The 21,472-nt window shown below is 50.8% G+C and overlaps 1 protein-coding gene and 1 long non-coding RNA gene across 2 annotated transcripts; one reads left to right on the top strand and one right to left on the bottom strand.

The window, feature by feature from the left end:
* Nucleotides 1-1,535: 1,535 nt before the first annotated feature.
* Nucleotides 1,536-6,012, bottom strand: LOC133139314 (RNA-binding protein Raly-like). The gene is made up of 7 exons (XM_061258766.1): nucleotides 5,757-6,012; nucleotides 5,155-5,227; nucleotides 4,626-4,661; nucleotides 3,187-3,344; nucleotides 2,690-2,791; nucleotides 2,186-2,316; nucleotides 1,536-1,696 (listed from the first exon to the last, which is right to left on the bottom strand). The coding sequence occupies exons 1-7, from the start codon at nucleotides 6,010-6,012 to the stop codon at nucleotides 1,658-1,660; spliced, it is 795 nt and encodes a 264-aa protein (XP_061114750.1). The 3' UTR covers nucleotides 1,536-1,657.
* LOC133139315 (uncharacterized) lies at nucleotides 3,582-20,715 on the top strand. Its single transcript, XR_009709805.1, has 4 exons — nucleotides 3,582-3,867; nucleotides 12,792-12,984; nucleotides 20,273-20,323; nucleotides 20,464-20,715. It is a non-coding gene; the product is annotated as an uncharacterized LOC133139315 (long non-coding RNA).
* The last annotated feature ends 757 nt before the right edge of the window (nucleotides 20,716-21,472 follow it).

The raw sequence follows: 21,472 nt of genomic DNA, 5'->3' as shown, positions 1-21,472 counted from the left end.
AATTCATTAAGAAAGATACAAATATAAAAAAGAGGAGACGACACAAAGGATGCTGAGTCTTTGTTCGACAGAATAATTCCTGCGTGCCATTTCACACACAGTTTATATTGTGGCATATGAACTCTCCCACTCGCTCCGTTTAAAAAAAGTGGATAAAATAAATAAAAACAAGCCTGCCGTCCTGGTGTGGCTCCCGGGTCTGCGGGAGGCTGGAGGAGGCTGGAGGGAGGCTGGAGGAGACTGGAGGGAGGCTGGAGGAGGCTGGAGGGAGGCTGGAGGAGGCTGGAGGAGACTGGAGGGAGGCTGGAGGAGGCTGGAGGAGGCTGGGCGGGAGGCTGGAGGGAGGCTGGAGGGAGGCTGGAGGAGACTGGAGGGAGGCTGGAGGAGGCTGGAGGAGGCTGGAGGAGACTGGAGGGAGGCTGGAGGGAGGCTGGGGGAGGCTGGAGGGAGGCTGGAGGAGGCTGGAGGGAGGCTGGAGGAGGCTGGAGGAGGCTGGAGGAGGCTGGAGGAGACTGGAGGGAGGCTGGAGGGAGGCTGGGGGAGGCTGGAGGGAGGCTGGAGGAGGCTGGAGGGAGGCTGGAGGAGGCTGGGCGGGAGGCTGGAGGAGGCTGGGCGGGAGGCTGGAGGAGGCTGGAGGAGACTGGAGGAGGCTGGGGGAGGCTGGAGGAGGCTGGGGGAGGCTGGAGGAGACTGGAGGGAGGCTGGAGGAGGCTGGAGGAGACTGGAGGGAGGCTGGAGGAGGCTGGAGGAGACTGGAGGGAGGCTGGAGGAGGCTGGAGGAGGCTGGGCGGGAGGCTGGAGGGAGGCTGGAGGGAGGCTGGAGGAGACTGGAGGGAGGCTGGAGGAGGCTGGAGGAGGCTGGAGGAGGCTGGGCGGGAGGCTGGAGGAGGCTGGAGGAGGCTGGAGGAGGCTGGAGGAGGCTGGAGGAGACTGGAGGGAAGCTGGAGGAGGCTGGGCGGGAGGCTGGAGGGAGGCTGGAGGAGGCTGGAGGAGGCTGGAGGAGGCTGGAGGAGGCTGGGAGGGAAGCTGGGAGGGAGGCTGGAGGGGGCTGGAGGGGGCTGGAGGAGGCTGGAGGAGACTGGAGGGAGGCTGGAGGAGGCTGGAGGAGGCTGGGCGGGAGGCTGGAGGGAGGCTGGAGGAGGCTGGAGGAGGCTGGGAGGGAAGCTGGGAGGGAGGCTGGAGGGGGCTGGAGGGGGCTGGAGGAGGCTGGAGGAGACTGGAGGGAGGCTGGAGGAGGCTGGGCGGGAGGCTGGAGGGAGGCTGGAGGAGGCTGGGCGGGAGGCTGGGAGGGAAGCTGGGAGGGAGGCTGGAGGGGGCTGGAGGGGGCTGGAGGGGGCTGGAGGGGGCTGGAGGGGGCTGGAGGAGGCTGGAGGGAGGCTGGGAGGGAGGCTGGGAGGGAGGCTGGGGTGTCCGTCCGTGCCTCTGCGATGTTCGGGCTCTTCCCGGGACCCTGCTGCATGCTCCTCCCACACACAGCGCCCCTCAGCGTCTCACACCTCCTGGCCCGACGCCCCAGAGCCGCAGCCCCACCCTGCTCTGTGCTGCCTCCTGCTGGTGGGGTGAGAGCGTGCAGAATGAGCCCAGAGAGAAGGCCAGAACCGTGTTCACAACCACCTTGTATTGCAATATAATAAACAGGCACTGGTAAAACTTGCCTTTATTGAAGTATGGAGTCTGTCTTTAGGTGATCGTATTCCTAAGAGAAGACAAAACGGACTGAATCAGTCTGAAGAACCTTGTATCATACCTTCATACCTCGTATTTTATACTTTAATCTAGGACTTTTGAATTTATTTCTGTAGTTCCTCAAGTTGCAGTTGTCTTGGTATGGTAAGTTTGACTTGCCTTGTGTACTGGACATATGTTCATGGCCTTACAAACAATCGTGTGGATTGTATCCTATCTGATGTGTTTGGTTATTTCTTGAATGACCATGGTATGCACTGTTTTGTACGTCGCTTTGGATAAAAGCGTCTGCTAGATGTAATGTAGTGAAGGTCTGGGGTGAGGGGGTGGATCCTGGATTCTGTTTTTCAACTTTCAATCCATGAGTGCCTGTCCTGTGCTCTCTCTCTATCCCTCTTTTTCTGCTTTTCCCTTCTCTGTCTTCATCTGACCAGCACCCAGCCTTTCTCTCCCTCTCTCTCTCCCTCTCTCTCTCACTCCCTCTCTCTCTTTCTCTCACCGTGAACTCTTCACACTCTTCCTGTGTTGCTTCGTCTCCCTCCTCTTCCTCGTGGTTGTGACGGGACTCTGTGTCTGTAGCCGATTCGTCTGCAGAGACCTCACCGTTACCCTCGCCTGCCCTGTGGAGCTCTGCGTGGTGACGGGCGGACGGACAAACAGACAGATGTACAGACGTACAGACAGGCGGACGGACGGACAGACAGACATGGGGAGAGACAGACATATGGGCAGACAGACGTGGGGAGAGACAGACGGGGGAGAGGGATGAAGACAGAAAGGGGAGATTCAGTTTGACTCTCCGATGGCCTGAACCCTCCATCAGGAGGCTCTGCGTGTGCATCTTGACCTCTGACCCCACCCCCCTTCACCTGACGATGTTTGGGCATATGTATAATTTTCGGGGGGAGACACGTGCAGTATTTTCATATGAATGAATTCCTAGACTAGCTAGTGTGCCTCTGAAACTAGATGCACATGTGGCGTGTGACCTCTGACCTCTGACCTGTGCTCTGAGTGATGACCTCCAGGTGGCCCAGCAGGGTGTCGATGTTGGCCTTGATCTGTGCGAGGTCCGCCCTGATGGCCTGCAGCTCGCTGGTCTTTACTGCGGAGCGAGCACAGAGACATGGAGCCCGACCTGACTGCATCAGCAAACATCCATCTGTATACAGAGAGTGTGTAAAGACTAAGACTGTGTAAATCACTGCGGATACGAGCATCTGCTAAATGCCTCAGTGTAATGAAATCAAATTGGTCCAGCCGCTTAAATTAATTACTTAAATAGCCATAAGTAAGTCTAATTTGCACACTGCTTATGGAGAAGCAGTCTCATAATGGTTAATCGATGAATCTTTTGCCTTGGCTTGCATGCCAAATTAATGTTAATGTTAATTGTGTTAATGCTCAATTAAAAAGTGTTGGCCTTTTGTCTGGGGACCAGGTATGGAGGGGTTGCGGGGTACCCCAGAAAGCAGGGAAGGGCGATTCGGGGTGACTCACGCTTGTGCCTGACAGAGCGGCTTCCGGCGACGGGGGATCGCGACGCCAGTTTCACCGGGAGCGACTTCACCCTGCGCATGACCGGCACGGCCACGCGGGGGCGCTTCACAGGCACCGGCCGCGGGATGAGCGAGGCCCGGCTGCGATAATCCAGAAGTCTGGACAAACGGGACCCGAGATTAAACATTCTCCCCCGAAGTATTTTTTAATTTTTAATTGCAAAAAGGAGACATTGATTCATGAGCGTGACTGCAAGCTGAATTAGCCGAAGTAAGCGCCACCTTGATAGCTGGTTAAATTAGGTCAAGAAAGAAGGATCGCAATTTTGTAAGGCGTGGCTGTCAATTAGAGCACTGCGTCAGATCCGTCTCATCAAACTTCTCACTTCCTGAAAGTTGAAAGTGAATTCGTGTTTATTTGCAAAGTCAAATGCTTTGCTGTTTGGTACCATCCAGAAATCTACATTATACTGCTTTGTCTTTTATTAGCTAATTTACCAGTCGTGGAAGAGTATGTGAATTCATTTGAATGCAAATATGGTTCTAACTGGAGCATGTGCAAGTCAGATCACAGATGGCTATTGCCAACACAATCCGCAGGGGAAAACACTACACCTCTTTTTCTACAGGAGTTTGGTAATGGCCGGGTGATGAAGAAGCAAGTCTACACAGTGGTCTAAAGGTAAGAATAATGGTTGCAGTTTTTTTTAAACCTCTTGCTTTTGCGATAAACATCAAAGCAATCTAACTGAGACATGTTAGCTGTAGTCTATTTAGTTTGCGCTCGGATTGAACAAAAAATCTGCCCCCAATTGTTTCTGTTTGTCAGACAAACGGACTCTATTCGGCTATACATATGTGGACGATTGATAGTTTCTAACGAGATGTTACAACATAGTCTTTACTTTTTTTTTAGACTTTGAAACAAAAATGTCATTAAGGTATCCATGCAGACTCTCAGCAATGATGTCTGACGCTGAGTACAATCACGCCACTTCGGAATTAACCGTCATTCTTCGAATTGTTGACAGTTGGGATCAGCTCAGCTGGGCATCTCTGTAATTTTGGCGGGCTTATTCTGAAAAGGCAGAGCTTTTCTATCTGGAGGGTATAGAAAATCCCGTCAAGGCTGCGGATGTCTGATCTCTGATCAGTTAGTTGGCATTGTTTTGCCATTCTGTTTGGTCGTTTCGGTTCCACTGTACTTGTCTTTGACTTGCAGTCAGGGTGGGAGACCGAGGCTTCGGGCGCCCCATAGTGAGCCAGGCTGTCATGGGCTGTCAATCATCGTGTGTTGTGAGCCAAGAAAAAGTTTACTCCCGAGTTGAAAACATTACGGTTTTATTGCTCCAAATCTGAGGCTTGCCATGAACAGCTCCACTTTGAGAGTTCCTGAAACCAAACTAGCAGATTCTTTTCAGCCGGTCAAGTTTCTCTCACCTCTCATAAAAGTCGTCTCTGAAGGAGTCGTAACCGCTGAAAGGCAATATGAGAGACAGTCAAAAACATTCATACCGGTATGCACGACCGCTGAGTTGGGCTGCGCGATATAGCTATGGTATATTTATCGTACTCGACGTACGAACATGCGAGATAAACACAGACTGAAGTGCCATTAATAGTAATTTGTTTAAGTTGTGTTAATCTGTTAAATTGATTGGCTGTTTATCTTCAATTTGTTCAATAAAATCGTGAATGGTGAATTGTATGGGGTAAAAAACTTTTTTAGCCTATCTTTTTTAAACTGCTCTTCTTCCTTCAGGGGGAAACCAGACACAGGCTACTCAAAATTCTGAGAATGTTAAAGTGAGAATCTTAACCCAAATTAATCTCTGAACTGATCTCTAAAATACTATGATATATAGTATTTTATGTAATAATGTATGCAATTATGGGATATCCTGCACAAGGCACTGTGGGTATTAGTCCTGTTTATGTAAGGATTGGACGAAGAGCAGCTTCTCCTCACCTGTACAGAGCCGACACTGGTCTTTTCACACCTGGAGATCTCTGGGGTTTGGGCTCTCCCGCCATGTTAATGTCTGCAGAGAGAGGGAGAGAGAGAGGGATGATGATCATAAGGGTGGAAGGAGAGAGGGAGGGAGAGTGAGTGTGAGAGAGCGAGGGAAGGAGAGAGGGAGAGTGAGAGAGGTGATGACTGTAAGGGTGGAGGGAAAGAGAGAGGGAGAGACGGAGGGAAGGAGAGTGTGAGAGAGGGAGAGAGAGGTATGGAGAGTATGAGAGGGAGAGAGAGAGGGACAGAGTGTGAGAGAGGGAGAGAGAGAGACAGAGGGATGATGACAGCAAGGGTGGAGTGTGAGAGGGAGGGAGAGAGGGAGGGAGAGTGTGAGAGAGGGAGAGAGGTATGGAGAGTGTGAGAGGGAGAGAGGGAGGGAGAGTGTGAGAGAGGGAGAGAGAGGTATGGAGAGTGTGAGAGGGAGAGAGGGAGGGAGAGTGTGAGAGGGAGAGGAGGGAAGGGGAGTGAGCAATAGGCGGGAGGGATGTTTGTGCTGGGATGTTTGTGCTGGGTTAGCTCAGGCCTGTGTAGCCCACAGCGGTGAGGATGCGTACCCAGCGTCTGGCCGGCGAGGACTCTGCCGTTCTGGGCGAGCACGGCGCTCTGCGCCTGCCTCTCCCCGCCGTACTGCACGAAGGCGTAGCCCTTGTGCACGGAGCAGCCCAGGACCTCGCCGTGCTGCGAGAAGATGGCCTCCACGTCGGCCTTCTGCACCACGGCCGTGTTCAGGTTCCCGATGAACACGCGCGAGTTTATGGACTCGGGGTCCTTCCTGTTGGTCACGTTGCTCGTTTGCACTTTCAGCGACATCTCGTTCCTGGGTTTTTATGAAACTATTCAGTCTGGAGAGAGAAAAGACAGAGTGAAAAACATGAGAAGACGTTTTCCATCCGTTTTACAGCAAATTAATGATGGAGAACCCAATCGTGGCTGTGACGTGTCAGTCTTGTGTCTCATTGGCTGTGTACAATCAGTCTTGTGTCTCATTGGCTGTGTACAATCAGTCTTGTGTCTCATTGGCTGTGTACAATCAGTCTTGTGTCTCATTGGCTGTGTACAATCAGTCTTGTGTCTCATTGGCTGTGTACAATCAGTCTTGTGTCTCATTGGCTGTGTACAATCAGTCTTGTGTCTCGTTGGCTGTGTACAATCAGTCTTGTGTCTCGTTGGCTGTGTACAATCAGTCTTGTGTCTCATTGGCTGTGTACAATCAGTCTTGTGTCTCATTGGCTGTGTACAATCAGTCTTGTGTCTCATTGGCTGTGTACAATCAGTCTTGTGTCTCATTGGCTGTGTACAATCAGTCTTGTGTCTCATTGGCTGTGTACAATCAGTCTTGTGTCTCGTTGGCTGTGTACAATCAGTCTTGTGTCTCGTTGGCTGTGTACAATCAGTCTTGTGTCTCATTGGCTGTGTACAATCAGTCTTGTGTCTCATTGGCTGTGTACAATCAGTCTTGTGTCTCATTGGCTGAGGTATGAGCAGCATGTAGGAGGCTGAGGGACAGTGAGTGCCCTGCTTCACCTTAATTCTATTAATCTGTATAACATTTTATTCTTATTATTAACCTGAGTTCCAGGTCCCCACAGGGACTCCTCGTGGGTGCTCTGAAGTAGTAGAGCTCAAAAGTACCCGTAAGAAGCTGCACACGCAGCGTTCACGCCACTAGGTGGTGCTGTTTGCCTGTGTTTGGTTTGCCCCCAGATGCACTCCGAGGTCTCCTGAGTGCTTTCGACGCTCCGCGGAACGTCGACGCTCCCAGCGTCAGACCCAGTTAGGGCCGGAGCCGCTCGGACCGCGGTCTGACGCAGAATTATCGGAGGCTGGCGCGTGTGTCCGAGGCTCCGCGTGACTGATGTGCGCTTATCTGGCTGGCCGCTCTTACGCAGTTAAAGGGAAATTGTTAATTTAGGAGCGCCGTCAGACTCGGTCCCGGAAACGGCGAACGCCGGCCGCCGTGAGCCTGACGCGGTGATGAAAGCGCCCCTGTCCTCAAACAAACCGGTGACGTCACACGTGACACACGGAACAGGCCGTCAGCCTCATCTGGAGCAACGGACAGGAGCATCCAGACGGCACACGAGCGCTTCAGAAGAGCCTGAAAAAGTACCCGCCCCCTTCCTGATTCACTCTGTTATTGCATACTTGTCACACTGGATGGTTTCAGCTCTTTGGAGAAGATGTGATATTAGACAACGGGAACTCAAACACAAAACACGTTTTCATTAAATTATTGCCGTATTTTACATTATATCACAGACACATCGTTCTGGTGGAGTCTTTGCAGAGCCGCTGTAACTGAGATAAATTTGGGGGTTTAGCAGCATGAGCTGCTCATTCCACAGCAGCTCCACTGGGTCTGTTCTTGTTCACAGCTCTGTGAACACTCTGTACAGAACAGTCACATCCGGTACATTACAGACTTTCACAACTGCACTGCACTTCACATTCATTACATTGCATTACATTATTGGCATTTAGCAGACGCTCTTATCCAGAGCGACTTACAGTTGATTAGACTAAAGCAGGAGACAATCCTCCCCTGGAGCAATGCTGGGTTAAGGGCCTTGCTCAAGGGCCCAACGGCTGTGCGGATCTTATTGTGGCTACACCATTCACACAATCACTTAACCGGTAACTAAGAAGGTGCATTCACTGTCTTAATTTACCAAAGCTTCCGCAAGCAGGCAGTGTAACAGTCTCTGTCCTGGATGCTGTTACGCAGTGCTGCCCCCTGGTGTTCACTGGAGGGCAGTGACACTTTACCGCCTTGCCTGACAGGTGTGACGGCGAGATTCCGCAGAACACCTGTTCGGCACGCACACACTCATTGGCTAGCTGGGTGGACCAATCTGCTCTTTTTTCCAACGCTTCCAGATGGTCATGAGTTCGATTCCCACCGTGGGATACAGCTGCGACAATAATTACAGAAGTTAAGTTGTCATAATTAGTTTTATTGTAATTAAGTGCTTTTTTGTGGACTTCAAAAGGCGAAAGTTAGTGTCCTGAAAGCTGCGATGCCTCTTCATCTGGGCGGTTGTTTGTCGCCGTGACTCTAGTCCCAGTGTAATGAGCCGCACACTCGAGGGGTGAAGTTTGGATCACTGCGGCTTAACATGCCAGCTGCACTGCTAGCACGTGCATTAGCCTCCAGCGCTAACACACAGAGCTGCCCAGGAACTGCTGCACTGCTAGCACGTCGTTAGCCCCCTGTGCTAACACACAGAGCTGCCCAGGAACTGCTGCACTGCTAGCACATCGTTAGCCCCCTGTGCTAACACACAGAGCTGCCCAGGAACCGCTGCACTGCTAGCACGTCGTTAGCCTCCAGCGCTAACACACAGAGCTGCCCAGGAACCGCTGCACTGCTAGCACGTCGTTAGCCTCCAGCGCTAACACACAGAGCTGCCCAGGAACCGCTGCACTGCTAGCACGTCGTTAGCCTCCAGCGCTAACACACAGAGCTGCCCAGGAACCGCTGCACTGCTAGCACGTCGTTAGCCCCCAGTGCTAACACACAGAGCTGCCCAGGAACTGCTGCACTTCTAGCACGTCGTTAGCCTCCAGCGCTAACACACAGAGCATGCCAGCCCAGCCGCACTGCTAGCACGTTCTTAGCCCCCAGTGCTAACACACAGAGCTGCCCAGGAACCGCTGCACTGCTAGCACGTCGTTAGCCTCCAGTGCTAACACACAGAGCTGCCCAGGAACCGCTGCACTGCTAGCACGTGCATTAGCCTCCAGCGCTAACACACAGAGCTGCCCAGGAACCGCTGCACTGCTAGCACGTCGTTAGCCCCCAGTGCTAACACACAGAGCTGCCCAGGAACTGCTGCACTGCTAGCACGTCGTTAGCCCCCAGCGCTAACACACAGAGCTGCCCAGGAACTGCTGCACTGCTAGCACGTTCTTAGCCCCCAGTGCTAACACACAGAGCTGCCCAGGAACTGCTGCACTGCTAGCACGTCGTTAGCCTCCAGCGCTGACACACAGAGCTGCCTCTGAAGCGCTGCGCTCCATGCTAACCAGGGCCTCTGCCACAGCCAGTCAATATCAGCCTGGGGCAGGGCTGAGCGTGGAGATTGTCTGGCATTAAACCCGTAGCCCTGAGACTCGGATCTCCACCTCCGCCAGGAAATAATTACGCTCCGTTAGCTCGGTCGCTGGGTGGCCCCGCCCCGCCCCGCCCCCGCCCCGCCCCCGGCGGATTCAGCCCGCCAATCGAAGGCAAGAGCGACACGACGTATGTCGCGCTTTATTTATTTTTTATACCTGAACGACGAAGCGGCACTTTGCATTTCAGACATGTTCTGCCAGGCAATTATCAGATAGTTATCAAAAAAGTAGTTTAGCAGCGAAACATGAGGGGCCGCTGTGTCTTTGGATAACCCCCGAGTGACTCAGCTGGAGGACGGAACAGTGAGCCTGCCCTAACGATGCGCCCGTTATTAACCCACAACCCCCAGCTCTGTTCTCTCTGATCCCTCATCCTGATGTTCCCTCCACACAGCTACTGCTGCAGAGATTCACTGCCAGCTCCCTCCCCGGTTCAGACTTATTGTCTAATTCTACCACAGCTAACTGACTCCGGCTGTCCCAGTTCTGTGCTAACAGGTCTGCCTGGGCTGCTTCAGCACTAATGGGGCTGCAAGAACACATATTTCACCATTTCAGCAGTTAGAATGGAAGTTTGTGGTTTACTGTTCTGCAGGAATGGTCTACTTTAACTCATCGGCCAATGTGTTAACAATGTATTCTTCATACACAGACTCGCGCACACACACACACACACACACACACGCACAGACTCTCTCACATACACACACATATGCACACACACACACACACAGACTCTCTCACACACACAGACTCTCTCACACACACACACACACACACACACACACACACACAGACTCTCTCACACATACACACACTCACACACACTCACACGCACACACACACACACATATGCACACACACACACACACAGACTCTCTCACACACACACACACACACACACTCACACGCGCACACACACACTCACACTCACACTCTCTCACACTCACACGCACACACACACACACACTCACACTCACACTCTCTCACATGCACACGCGCACACACACCCACTCCACCATAATGTTTATAGTGTATAGCAGAAGTGCTGTCTGCAGCTCCTATCCTGTCACCACATCAGGTGTGAGATCGTATTAGAGTTTATGCGGGTGGCCTGAGTGGGACCCAGGGCTGGACTGGGTTGGGCTCAGCCCTCCTGAGCCCAGAATCACATTCAGCCTGGAAATATGAGCTGTCACTCAACACGATTTCATTTCTCAGGCTCCCAGAACAAAACCAATAACCAACCAGAAAAAGTGCCAATACGGAGGATAGGCTATATTCTATGCAAATCCTAACTGAATATTTGTTAGTCATGGATGGGATAATGCATCTCTGGATGGGATAATCCGCCCTGGCAGCCATAGCACTGGTGGGGCAGCGTTTGCCCTCCTCTGATTGCAGCAGCGCTTTAGGGAACCCCAGCAGGATGGGGGCATCCATCACCCCCTCGAATCCGTTTTGGGTTTGCCGCCTCCCGCTTCGCGCACATCCATCTTGCGGATATGAAGTTACGGCCCAGCATCCCGCCGCCATTAAAGATCCCGCGCCACTGTCCGCATTAACCCCGCCCCCGCTGTCCTGGGCCAATCCCCAGAGAGCCCCCCTGCCCCCTGATCGCCCCTGCTTGCAGCCCATTGGCTGCGTGGCTTGCGGCCCCTACCCGTTTGTGCCGGTCGTGGTTGCGAAGGTCGGGGGAGCGAGGACACGTCGGTGCTGAGCAGATTTATGGCAGGTGCGCCGGAAGCCCCGCTGTGGTCCTAAAACGGATTTACAGCGGGAGAGCGCGGTCGCCGGGAGACAGGCTCTGTGACCTCTGAGTCCTCCACAGTCAGGACCGCGCTGCCGTTACCTCACCCATCCAGCACACAGGCTCCCGGGCTGCTGCTGTATAACCTCCGTGGGGCAGGAGGGTGAGGGGCAGGAGGGTGAGGGGCTGAGGGTGAGGGGGCTGGAGGCTGAGGGTGAGGGTGAGGGGGCTGGAGGGTGAGGGGCTGAGGGTGAGGGGGCTGGAGGGTGAGGGGCTGAGGGTGAGGGGGCTGGAGGGTGAGGGGCTGGAGGGTGAGGGGGCTGGAGGGTGAGGGGCAGGAGGGTGAGGGGCTGAGGGTGAGGGGCAGGAGGGTGAGGGGCTGAGGGTGAGGGGGCTGGAGGGTGAGGGGCTGGAGGGTGAGGGGCTGAGGGTGAGGGGGCTGGAGGCTGAGGGTGAGGGTGAGGGGGCTGGAGGGTGAGGGGCTGAGGGTGAGGGGGCTGGAGGGTGAGGGGGCTGGAGGGTGAGGGGCAGGAGGGTGAGGGGCTGAGGGTGAGGGGCAGGAGGGTGAGGGGCTGAGGGTGAGGGGCTGAGGGTGAGGGGGCTGGAGGGTGAGGGGCTGGAGGGTGAGGGGCTGAGGGTGAGGGGCTGAGGGTGAGGGGGCTGGAGGGTGAGGGGCTGAGGGTGAGGGGGCTGGAGGGTGAGGGACTGGAGGGTGAGGGGGCTGGAGGGTGAGGGACTGGAGGGTGAGGGGGCTGGAGGGTGAGGGCTCTGCCTGAGGCGACCACAGCCGGGTCCTGCCCACCTCTCCACACGCCCTGGAGCTGCTGCGCGTCACCCTGCCTCCCTGCCTCTCCACACCGCTCTCTGCTCTCTGCTCTCTGCTCTCTCCACACCGCTCTCTGCTCTCTGCTCTCTGCTCTCTGCTCTCTGCTCTCTGCTCTCTCCACACCGCTCTCTGCTCTATGAGGCTCTGCTCTCTGCTCTCTGCTCTCTCCACACCGCTCTCTGCTCTCTGCTCTCTGCTCTCTCCACACCGCTCTCTGCTCTCTGCTCTCTGCTCTCTGCTCTCTGCTCTCTCCACACCGCTCTCTGCTCTATGAGGCTCTGCTCTCTGCTCTCTGCTCTCTCCACACCGCTCTCTGCTCTATGAGGCTCTGCTCTCTGCTCTCTGCTCTGTGCTCCGGCTGCTTTATTAGTGAGCTGTAACCTGCTCAAGCCCTTTCTCACTTCTATAACGTTACATCACATTCTATCTCTATGCCTTTCGACTAACAGGTTGACAGTTGTAACAGGGTGCAGGGCTCTCTCTCTCTCTCTCTCTCTCTCTCTCTCTTTCTCTCTCTCTCTCTCTCTCTCCAGTTCTCTCTCTCTCCCTCCCTCTCACGCTCTCACTCTCCTCCCTTCCTCCCTCTCTCTCTCTCCCTCACGCTCTCACTCTCCTATCTCCCTCCCTCCCTCCCTCCCTCCAGCCCCGGTGCAGACCGAACTCTGACAGTGTGGAGTAAGTTGTGTAAGTCCAGCATATTAACTCCGATGTACGTGTGAAGATTGCCGGCAACAAAATGCTAATGTCATGTTCAGGGGGGGTGAGTTCTCTCTCTGCCCGCCGCGCATGTATTTCTTGAGATTGTTCTCTGAAAGTGGAGCATTCCTCCAGACGGCTCGGAGGGCTCCGGGCTACAGCTGCTCAGCCTGATAAGCCTTTGGATGTCTTCCCGCCCAGAGTGCAGCTGGGCTGGGGAGCGGCCCAGGAGAGGCCCAGGCTTCACGGGCCTGGCAGGGTGGCCGCAGGCGAAGGCGGACCCTCCTCAGCGCTCTCCGCCGCGGCCCCGGTGGGAGACGGAAGCTTCCGGAATACTCGGTGTTCGAGGGAGCGCTCGTGCGTGGTCAGGGGCTCATTCCCCAGGTAACTCCAGGTAATTGGCCCCGTCGAGCCACTGAGAAGCAGGTGCCCGTGCATTAGGGCCACAGCAGGGCCTCCGCTGGTGCCAGCGACTATTGTACACCCCTACAGGCCACGCACAGTACTACAGGAGAGCCAGCGACTATTGTACACCCCACAGGCCACACAGTACTACAGGAGAGCCACTGACTATTACCCACCCCACAGGCCACACAGTACTACAGGAGAGCCAGTGACTCTTGTACACTCTACATGCCACACACAGTACTACAGGAGAGCCAGTGACTATTGTACACTCTACATGCCACACACAGTACTACAGGAGAGCCAGTGACTATTGTACACTCTACATGCCACACACAGTACTACAGGAGAGCCAGTGACTATTGTACACTCTACATGCCACACACAGTACTACAGGAGAGCCAGTGACTATTGTACACTCTACATGCCACACACAGTACTACAGGAGAGCCAGTGACTATTGTACACCCTACATGCCACACACAGTACTACAGGAGAGCCAGTGACCCCCTACATGCCACATAAATATCATGAACAAACCAAGAAAATAAAGTATTTGTGCAGTAGTGGTATGAATATGCTTATTGAGACTACCTAATGAAGAACACAATTATCATTTCCAATAAATTAAATATGAACACAAAGCCGTCTCAACCTTTCTGTCCCCTGCTAGCAGACTCACGATCAAAACTGATAAGGCCAACAAACGTAAATGGTTGCAGTTCTTGTCTCTGGTTGTTTTGTGTGAGAATTTAAACGAGCCTCTTGTTTACAGCAGCCCTGTGCCTTTAGCCTGATTGAGTCTAATTTAGTGACACCATCTTATGTGCTTCACACTAAATGACTAATCGAAACAGAGAGAGACTTTTTCATTCAGTGATTCTGAGGGAGAGGCTGATTGGGGATTAGCATTAGCTATGCCATTTTGGTTGCTATTTAGATGTAGGTGCAAAAGTGTTCACATATTAGAAAGGAAACTTCACCACAGGAGATGGATGAGAGTATTAGAATGTGGTTTTATTAATCAGAATTAACAACCATCCAGGAGACAAGAGCCCTCAAAATTGACAGCTACTTAGAGACACAGATATCTTTAAAAAATTAAGCATAACAATATTTTGCTCATTATGAGAAAGCTTGCAAACACGGTGGGGGCCTCGTGTAGGTTAACATATAAAAGAGTGATTGATTTCTGACAGAATGCCCCAGAATCAAACTAGAGACAACAAGAACAACATGTTCTCACTTTTCACCCGGCAACCTGACAGCAGCTCCACCAATCAGAGCGCGCTGTTAAAAATACATCAAACATGGCGGATGCTATCTTGCCTTAGTCCCTTAAAAAGTGTTGTCCAATCTCTGTCTCTATCTCGGGACTGACTCTGTTTTTTTTCCACACCAACAACGAGAGTGTGATTGTTAGAGCGCTTCTCTGGGTTGATCTGAATAACATCACTGAGGTAACGGGAATCTGCATCTCTCAGATCTCCGCCTCGCAATGCTGCGGCTTCTGAACGGTCTCAGCATCCTTGAAATCAGTTTTTCTCTTCTACATTCCCGCAGAATGTGATTGTGTTCTGTGCATCTGTAAGTTCAGTATGCCGTGTTGTCTGTTTTGTCAGCAAAGTCGTTTTTTTTTTTTTTTTTCCCTGTTATTTTTTTCGGGGGAAATGCATGTTGGTGTTTGAGTTGGATGACAGCCGGGGAGCTGTTTGAGATGAGAGCGGACAGCTCCCTAAGGAAGAGCGGTTATATAACGCAAATGTTTGAGGTTTTTTTTGTGCTGTGTACAGGAGGGAAGTTCTCCTGTGACTGGGCGGTTGCAGGCCCCTGCACTAGAGATAATTAAGCAGGTGTCGTATTAACTGAAAAAACATCATATTAGATATACGCTTGATGGTTGGCACCCATGCTATCGTGATGGGAAAACCGTGTCCGAGGGGTTTGAGTATGCATTTCAGGTGCGTCTCCGGTGTCGTAATATTCAACAAACCCTCTTTTCCTCCTCTCCTCTCCTCTCCTCTCCTCTCCTCCCCACTTGCTTCCGGATAGGAGTCACGGTGGCAGTGGAGGAGAGGAGTAAAGGTGTGTTAGCGCTCTGGCGGTCTGTAGACCTGGTGCGCTCTGGCGGTCTGTAGACCTGGTGCGCTCTGGCGGTCTGTAGACCTGGTGCGGTCTGGCGGTCTGTAGACCTGGTGCGCTCTGGCGGTCTGTAGACCTGGTGCGCTCTGGCGGTCTGTAGACCTGGTGCGCTCTGGCGGTCTGTAGACCTGGTGCACTCTGGCGGTCTGTAGACCTGGTGGTGATGATGATCTTCTGGAAACGCAACCTGCCACAGTACAATATATTTTTAATCAGCAGTCGTTGGAAGTGTTTCTGTTGATTTATAAGTAATGAGACACACGTAGGCTGTAAGCTTCCGCTTTCTATTCCTACATGCAGTTAACAGATATTTTAGTTCCTTTAACTGCACATTTTGCTCTGTTCTGCTGTTCCTAGAGGAAAACATCTTGCTACAAGGATGCTGAAACTTCAGTTGAGTTGTATTTTTAAAGGACTTTACAGAGACACTGGCACAGAAGCACTTCAGAGATATTCTGTTTTGGGTTTTTTTGCCAGGAATTTCTGATTGAATCAAGCGTTAAGCCAGTAGCACTTTCTGAGGTGTGAAACTATCTGCACACCTTTTCCTAAACTCTCACACCTTCAAGAATATTGCAGGCCAAAGTGACTGCAGGCTGAGAGATTGATTGAAGAATAGTTTCATTCCAAAGGGTTTGTGGTGAGACCCCCCCCCCCCTCACACGTTGTGTTTGTAGGGGGTGATTGCGTCTGTGATTACATACAGTCAGGGATGTTTCTCATTACCTCCATTGCTGACATGTTGCATATTTACATCTGGAATAGTAATTGGGGATTTTGCCATGATTATTATTTCACAGGTTTTGCAGCATTTCTCTGTCAGCAGATGTTTTAATGTTTTAGACCTGGTGTATAGGCATGGGCTGAGCTTACTTCTCACGTCTGGGTTCAGGGACCCGTTTCAGATTCACCTGGACCATTCTGATAACCGACCGTTTCAGATTCACCTGGACCATTCTGATAACCGACCGTTTCAGATTCACCTGGACCATTCTGATAACCGACCGTTTCAGATTCACCTGGACCATTCTGATAACCGACCGTTTCAGTTATCCCTGTGCTGTCTAATGTGTAAAGATAACTGAAACTTCACTAAGACGCTACACTTATCACCACGCTTTTCATTATCATCATTTATTATCATAACCTGCCCTTCATGACCATCATTTATTATCATAACCTGCTCTTTATTAAATTATTATCAGTACAAACCTGCTCTTAGAATCCAGAATCGGCACTTTTCAAATGTGACTCCTACTTCAGCTGGGACAGATGGTGGATCTAACAAAATAATTGTAAAATAAATTATTTAATTAAATTAAATCCTTGCTTTGTATAAGGATAATGCATGAATCCGAAAAATGCTCAATTGATTCCCATTTGCAAATGCAGGAACACTCACCTGTATTTAATCAATGTTCATATTTCACATTAATTAAAATGAAACTCATTTTGTTTCCGAAAAAGACCTGTGCTAGAAAAGATAAACACGTGGAAAATCCAGAGAATGGAAAAATAATATTTAATTTGGCTGCAGGTTCAAAATCCTTCTTTTTTATTCACATTTAAAAAAAGAAGCTTTTATTTACAAATTCAATGGAGCAATGCGATCTGGGATTGCTGTTCATCTCCGTAATTTAATGTCTCGCTCTGCGTTCTCCTCCGTTCAGAGAGAGGCCATCTTTAATAACCTCAGTCTCGCAGATTTCACGGAAAATAATTGTTTTTGTGTGAAGAAAAATATATGCTTTGCCGCTGTTTATTTGTCAAAGGTAAAAACAAATGATTACATTCTGTCAGAAAACTGAACACGGGTTCTGTATTAAATGCAATTGGATTTCACCTGGCTTTCAGCCAAGACCAGATGCAACTGTTTGCGTTCTGTTTTGGGTTCGTTCAGAGACTGTCCGAGAATCTATGACTGTGCGGCTGGACAGAGAACATGATAAACATAACATAAATATAAACATAATGTAAACATAACATCATAAACATAATCATAATGATAAGAGCAGACTGTATTTTTGTTAAAAGTCACGTTTTTGTCGCGTTTTTGTTCATAAAAGGCAGCATATCTACCCTTCTGTTTGGTTTTGTTGGGTCTGCCCACCTCGTGACCAGTGGCCACTCCCAGCCCTGCGTCACAACGTATAAAAAGAGGATTCTGTGTAAAAATGCTGACCTGTGTGGCCTTGGATAATGGGCTCTGCTAAATGCCGGTGATGTAAAGCAAGGCGGCGTAATGTGCATGAGAACGTCTTTCTCTGTCCGGAGTGTATTTGGGGAGGAGGCTGGGGCCTTCAGCCCCTCCACACATTGTGTTCAGACTGCATCAGCAGCACTGTGGTGTTCAGTGTGCATCACCAGCACCGTGGTGCATCACCAGCACCGTGGTGTTCAGTGTGCATCACCAGCACTGTGGTGTTCAGTGTGCATCAGCAGCACCGTGGTGTTCAGACTGCATCACCAGCTCTGTGGTGTTCAGAGTGCATCACCAGCACTGTGGTGTTCAGTGTGCATCAGCAGCACTGTGGTGTTCAGAGTGCATCACCAGCACTGTGGTGTTCAGTGTGCATCAGCAGCACCGTGGTGTTCAGACTGCATCACCAGCTCTGTGGTGTTCAGAGTGCATCACCAGCACTGTGGTGTTCAGTGTGCATCAGCAGCACTGTGGTGTTCAGAGTGCATCACCAGCACTGTGGTGTTCAGTGTGCATCAGCAGCACTGTGGTGTTCAGACTGCATCAGCAGCACTGTGGTGTTCAGACTGCATCACCAGCTCTGTGGTGTTCAGACTGCATCACCAGCACTGTGTCAGCTCCAGTCCCCTTCCTCTGCACCAGCACTGTGTCAGCTCCAGTCCCCTTCCTCTGCACCAGCTGACAGGAGGGCTCATGCACAGATACAGCTGTCTGTTCACTCTGACGCACGAGCACATTTCTGCGCCAGAGAAACGCTACAAGAAGGGAGTGCACAGTATAGTGTCATTCACTGAAGCGCAGATCATCGCGGTACGACTTCAGAATGAAAGGATGGCTTCTGACCGACAGTCCAAGTCTCAGAATGCCACAAATTGATTTGGTAATCAAAACGAGTGTTTCTAAGCTGAAAGGATTGTGGAGCACGTGATCCAGTGCCTACTTCCTGTTAATGGATCTGAAGGATGGGATTGTGTTCTTGATTAAAACATTGTGCAGTGCTTGAAAGAGAAATTAATGTAAAATGGACAGATCTTTAGAGAGGGGAGAGGGGTAAATGGAGATGGGAGAAGGGTAAATCGAGATGAGAGAGGGGTAAATAGAGAGGGGTAAATGGAGATGGGAGGGGGGTAAATACTTTGGGGAGGGGGGTAAATAGAGATGAGAGAGGGGTAAATAGAGATGAGAGAGGGGTAAATAGAGATGGGAGGGGGGTAAATAGAGATGGGAGGGGGGTAAATAGAGATGGGAGGGGGGTAAATAGAGATGAGAGGGGGGTAAATAGAGATGAGAGGGGGGTAAATAGAGATGAGAGGGGGGTAACTGGCTGTAGCAGTAAAGTGAGCAGTCTTTGAGCATTCTGGCTTTAAATCACTGTGAACCCTGAACATCAATGAAAACACACACACACACACACACACACACACATACACACATATACACACACACACACACACACACACATACACACACACACACACACATACACACACACACACACACACACACACACGCACATACATACACACACACACTCACACCCATATACACACACACATACAGACACACACACATACACACACACACACACTCACACACACCCATATACACACACACACACACACACACACACAATGACAAACCAATGCACAATGCACACACAGCAGCAGCTTTCAAATTATTGTTTCTGAATCTCTTGTATAATTGTAAAAGCAAATATAAACAAACAAATATATTGTGTTTGATTGCACTAGCACTTAAAAATTCTTAACTGAAGAAAAATGCATAATATTCAAAGCAATTATCAGCACAAACAGATCATATTTGTCTTGGACCACAGTACTGTGTGCTGCTGCTGCTGAATTTATTTATTTTTGTTATTTTTTTCCTGGTAACACACTCTATCTCTCTGGGTGGATATTCACTGGTGGGGTTTGCAAGGGGAGAAATAAACGAGTAAAGGCTCTTTTTCCCCCTATGGGTGAAAAGCACATTTCAAGTGGAGCTCCTTCAGTTGGGGGTATTTTAATGTGCGCAAATGTCACCTGCTGTCTGTTCCAATTTAAGCGATAAGCTCTCCGAAACCTAATTTATCCGCGCCTGTGTTATGCGCCTGGAATTTTGTGGTCGCCACGGACACCGCAAGCTCATAAAAAATTGGTTGCACTCCGACCGTGTCTCCGAGCGGTGCGGAGAGACCGACACTCTCGCCTGCTCTGCCTGCCGCAGGACTGAGGGAGTCTGTTCACCCAGACCCCCCTGCACCCCCCTGCACCCAGACCCCCTTCACCCCCCTTCACCCAGACCCCCTTCACCCCCCTTCACCCAGACCCCCTTCACCCCCCTTCACCCAGACCCCCTTCACCCCCCTGCACCCAGACCCCCTTCACTGCTGTTTGCCAAGTGAATCCAAGTGTGAAATAAACGAGAATATCTTTCTCCCGTAAACTTTTGACCTTTGGTTCAGGAGATGAGGATGCTTAAAGGACATTGACATTCAAGCTACATGTTGATGAAATTACAAGAGACATTTTATCCGAAGCAACTTACAGTTTATTAGACTAAGCAGTGCCAAACCGCCCCCCCCCCCCCAACGGCTGTGCAGGTGTTATTGTGGCTACACCGGGGCTTGAACCATCAACCTCCCGGGTCTCAGTCATGTGCTGTTACCTTAGCTTTCAGACGACAGGTCCAAACTGAGACTGCAGTGTGTGGATATGAGGACTGTTTTACAGGGAGTTTGCGTTCCCTGCCAATGCTGTCACACTTCCCGCCATGGCCTGCGTTTGTGCGGTTATCTGATGCTGCTTTCAGATCCCACAGAGTGCGGGGTTCCCCGGTGTGCTGGCTAAATCCCCAACTCTGGCTCTCTCTACCTGCCACCGAACCATCCCCTGATTTAATTGCCTGAAAAGCCTTCTCTCCCTGTCCACCTCAGCTGGCGTGCGGTGAGCGTTCAGACACAAGATGGCCGCCGTGCGTCACCTAGGTGGGTAAATGCAAGCCTGCATTATTATTATTATTATTGTCCTTACTTTCAATGTAAAAGTTGGGAGTGAATGAACCTTGAAACGTCTTCTTTTTTCCCTTTTTATTTTCCCCGGCGAACCTTGCCTCGAGAAATGGCAGACATCTCATTAAACGCGGAAACGGCAGCTGCAGTGTGAGGCAGTGAAAGTCAGCAGCTCTCCATCCCAAGCGGATCAGTTCCACACGGACACTTCATTTCATTCAGCTTGAGTAACGTGAAGAACTCTGGAGTAAACTGAACTGCATGATGGGGTACATGGGTTTCTGGATCCAGAACACTGAAGAACACAGTCTGAGTGACCTGAGGGGAGGTCCAGTGAGAACAGGTTTCTTTTTGCAAGGAAGACATAGTGAGGGAGAGAGGGAGAGAGAGAGAGAGAGAGAGAGAGGGAGAGGGAGAGGGAGAGAGAGAGATACTTTAAAAAAATCCTTTGATTCTCCTTTATTATAACAAATATAAAAGGAGACATTTTGTCCGACAAACAAAATCCATACAAAACTGAAAAGACAGCTCAAAAACCTGCCCCCCCCCCAACAAAACTAAATATAGAAACACAAGGAAAGCAAGAAAAATAAATAAACAACTTTAAAAGGGTGAAATTTGACCTCACTCCAAAAACTGTCATTCCAAATTCTCTGTCTTATTCAGATGGATTTTTGGGGCAGAATTTTTTGGGGATGTTTGAATTGATTTGTAAAATGTCTGTTTTTTGTACCAGGCCTGAAACGGTGGTTGGTACGGTTGCGGAGGGCAGCCGGTTTGCTCCTGTTTCAGCTGTACTCAGTGTGCTCTGTGGGCAGGTGGGTCTGGCATTTTCAATGGGTCTGCATGCACTGGGCCCGATTTCTTCAGCCAGGGCAAAAGGAGAAAAGGTCTTTACAACAGTGGTATGCGGAAGACCGTCTCTGGACATACAATGCGTCGAACCTCTAAGTGGATAGGCTCCAGCAGCAGAAGACTTGAGTCTGAGAAATCAATATCTAAAAGTGCTCACACCACACCTTTTTTTGTTTGTAAGTGAAATGTTCATTAAAGGACGTCTCTCAGGGTGTCCTTGAAAGGGAGAGGCGTTCTCAGTGGACTCCTCAAGTTAAATAAAGGATTAAA

This window comes from Conger conger, chromosome 10 (genome assembly GCF_963514075.1).
Source record: "Conger conger chromosome 10, fConCon1.1, whole genome shotgun sequence".
Taxonomy (NCBI): Eukaryota; Metazoa; Chordata; class Actinopteri; order Anguilliformes; family Congridae; genus Conger; species Conger conger.
The sequence above is the reverse complement of the archived record's forward strand: the minus strand, read 5'-3'. Positions and strand labels throughout refer to the sequence as shown.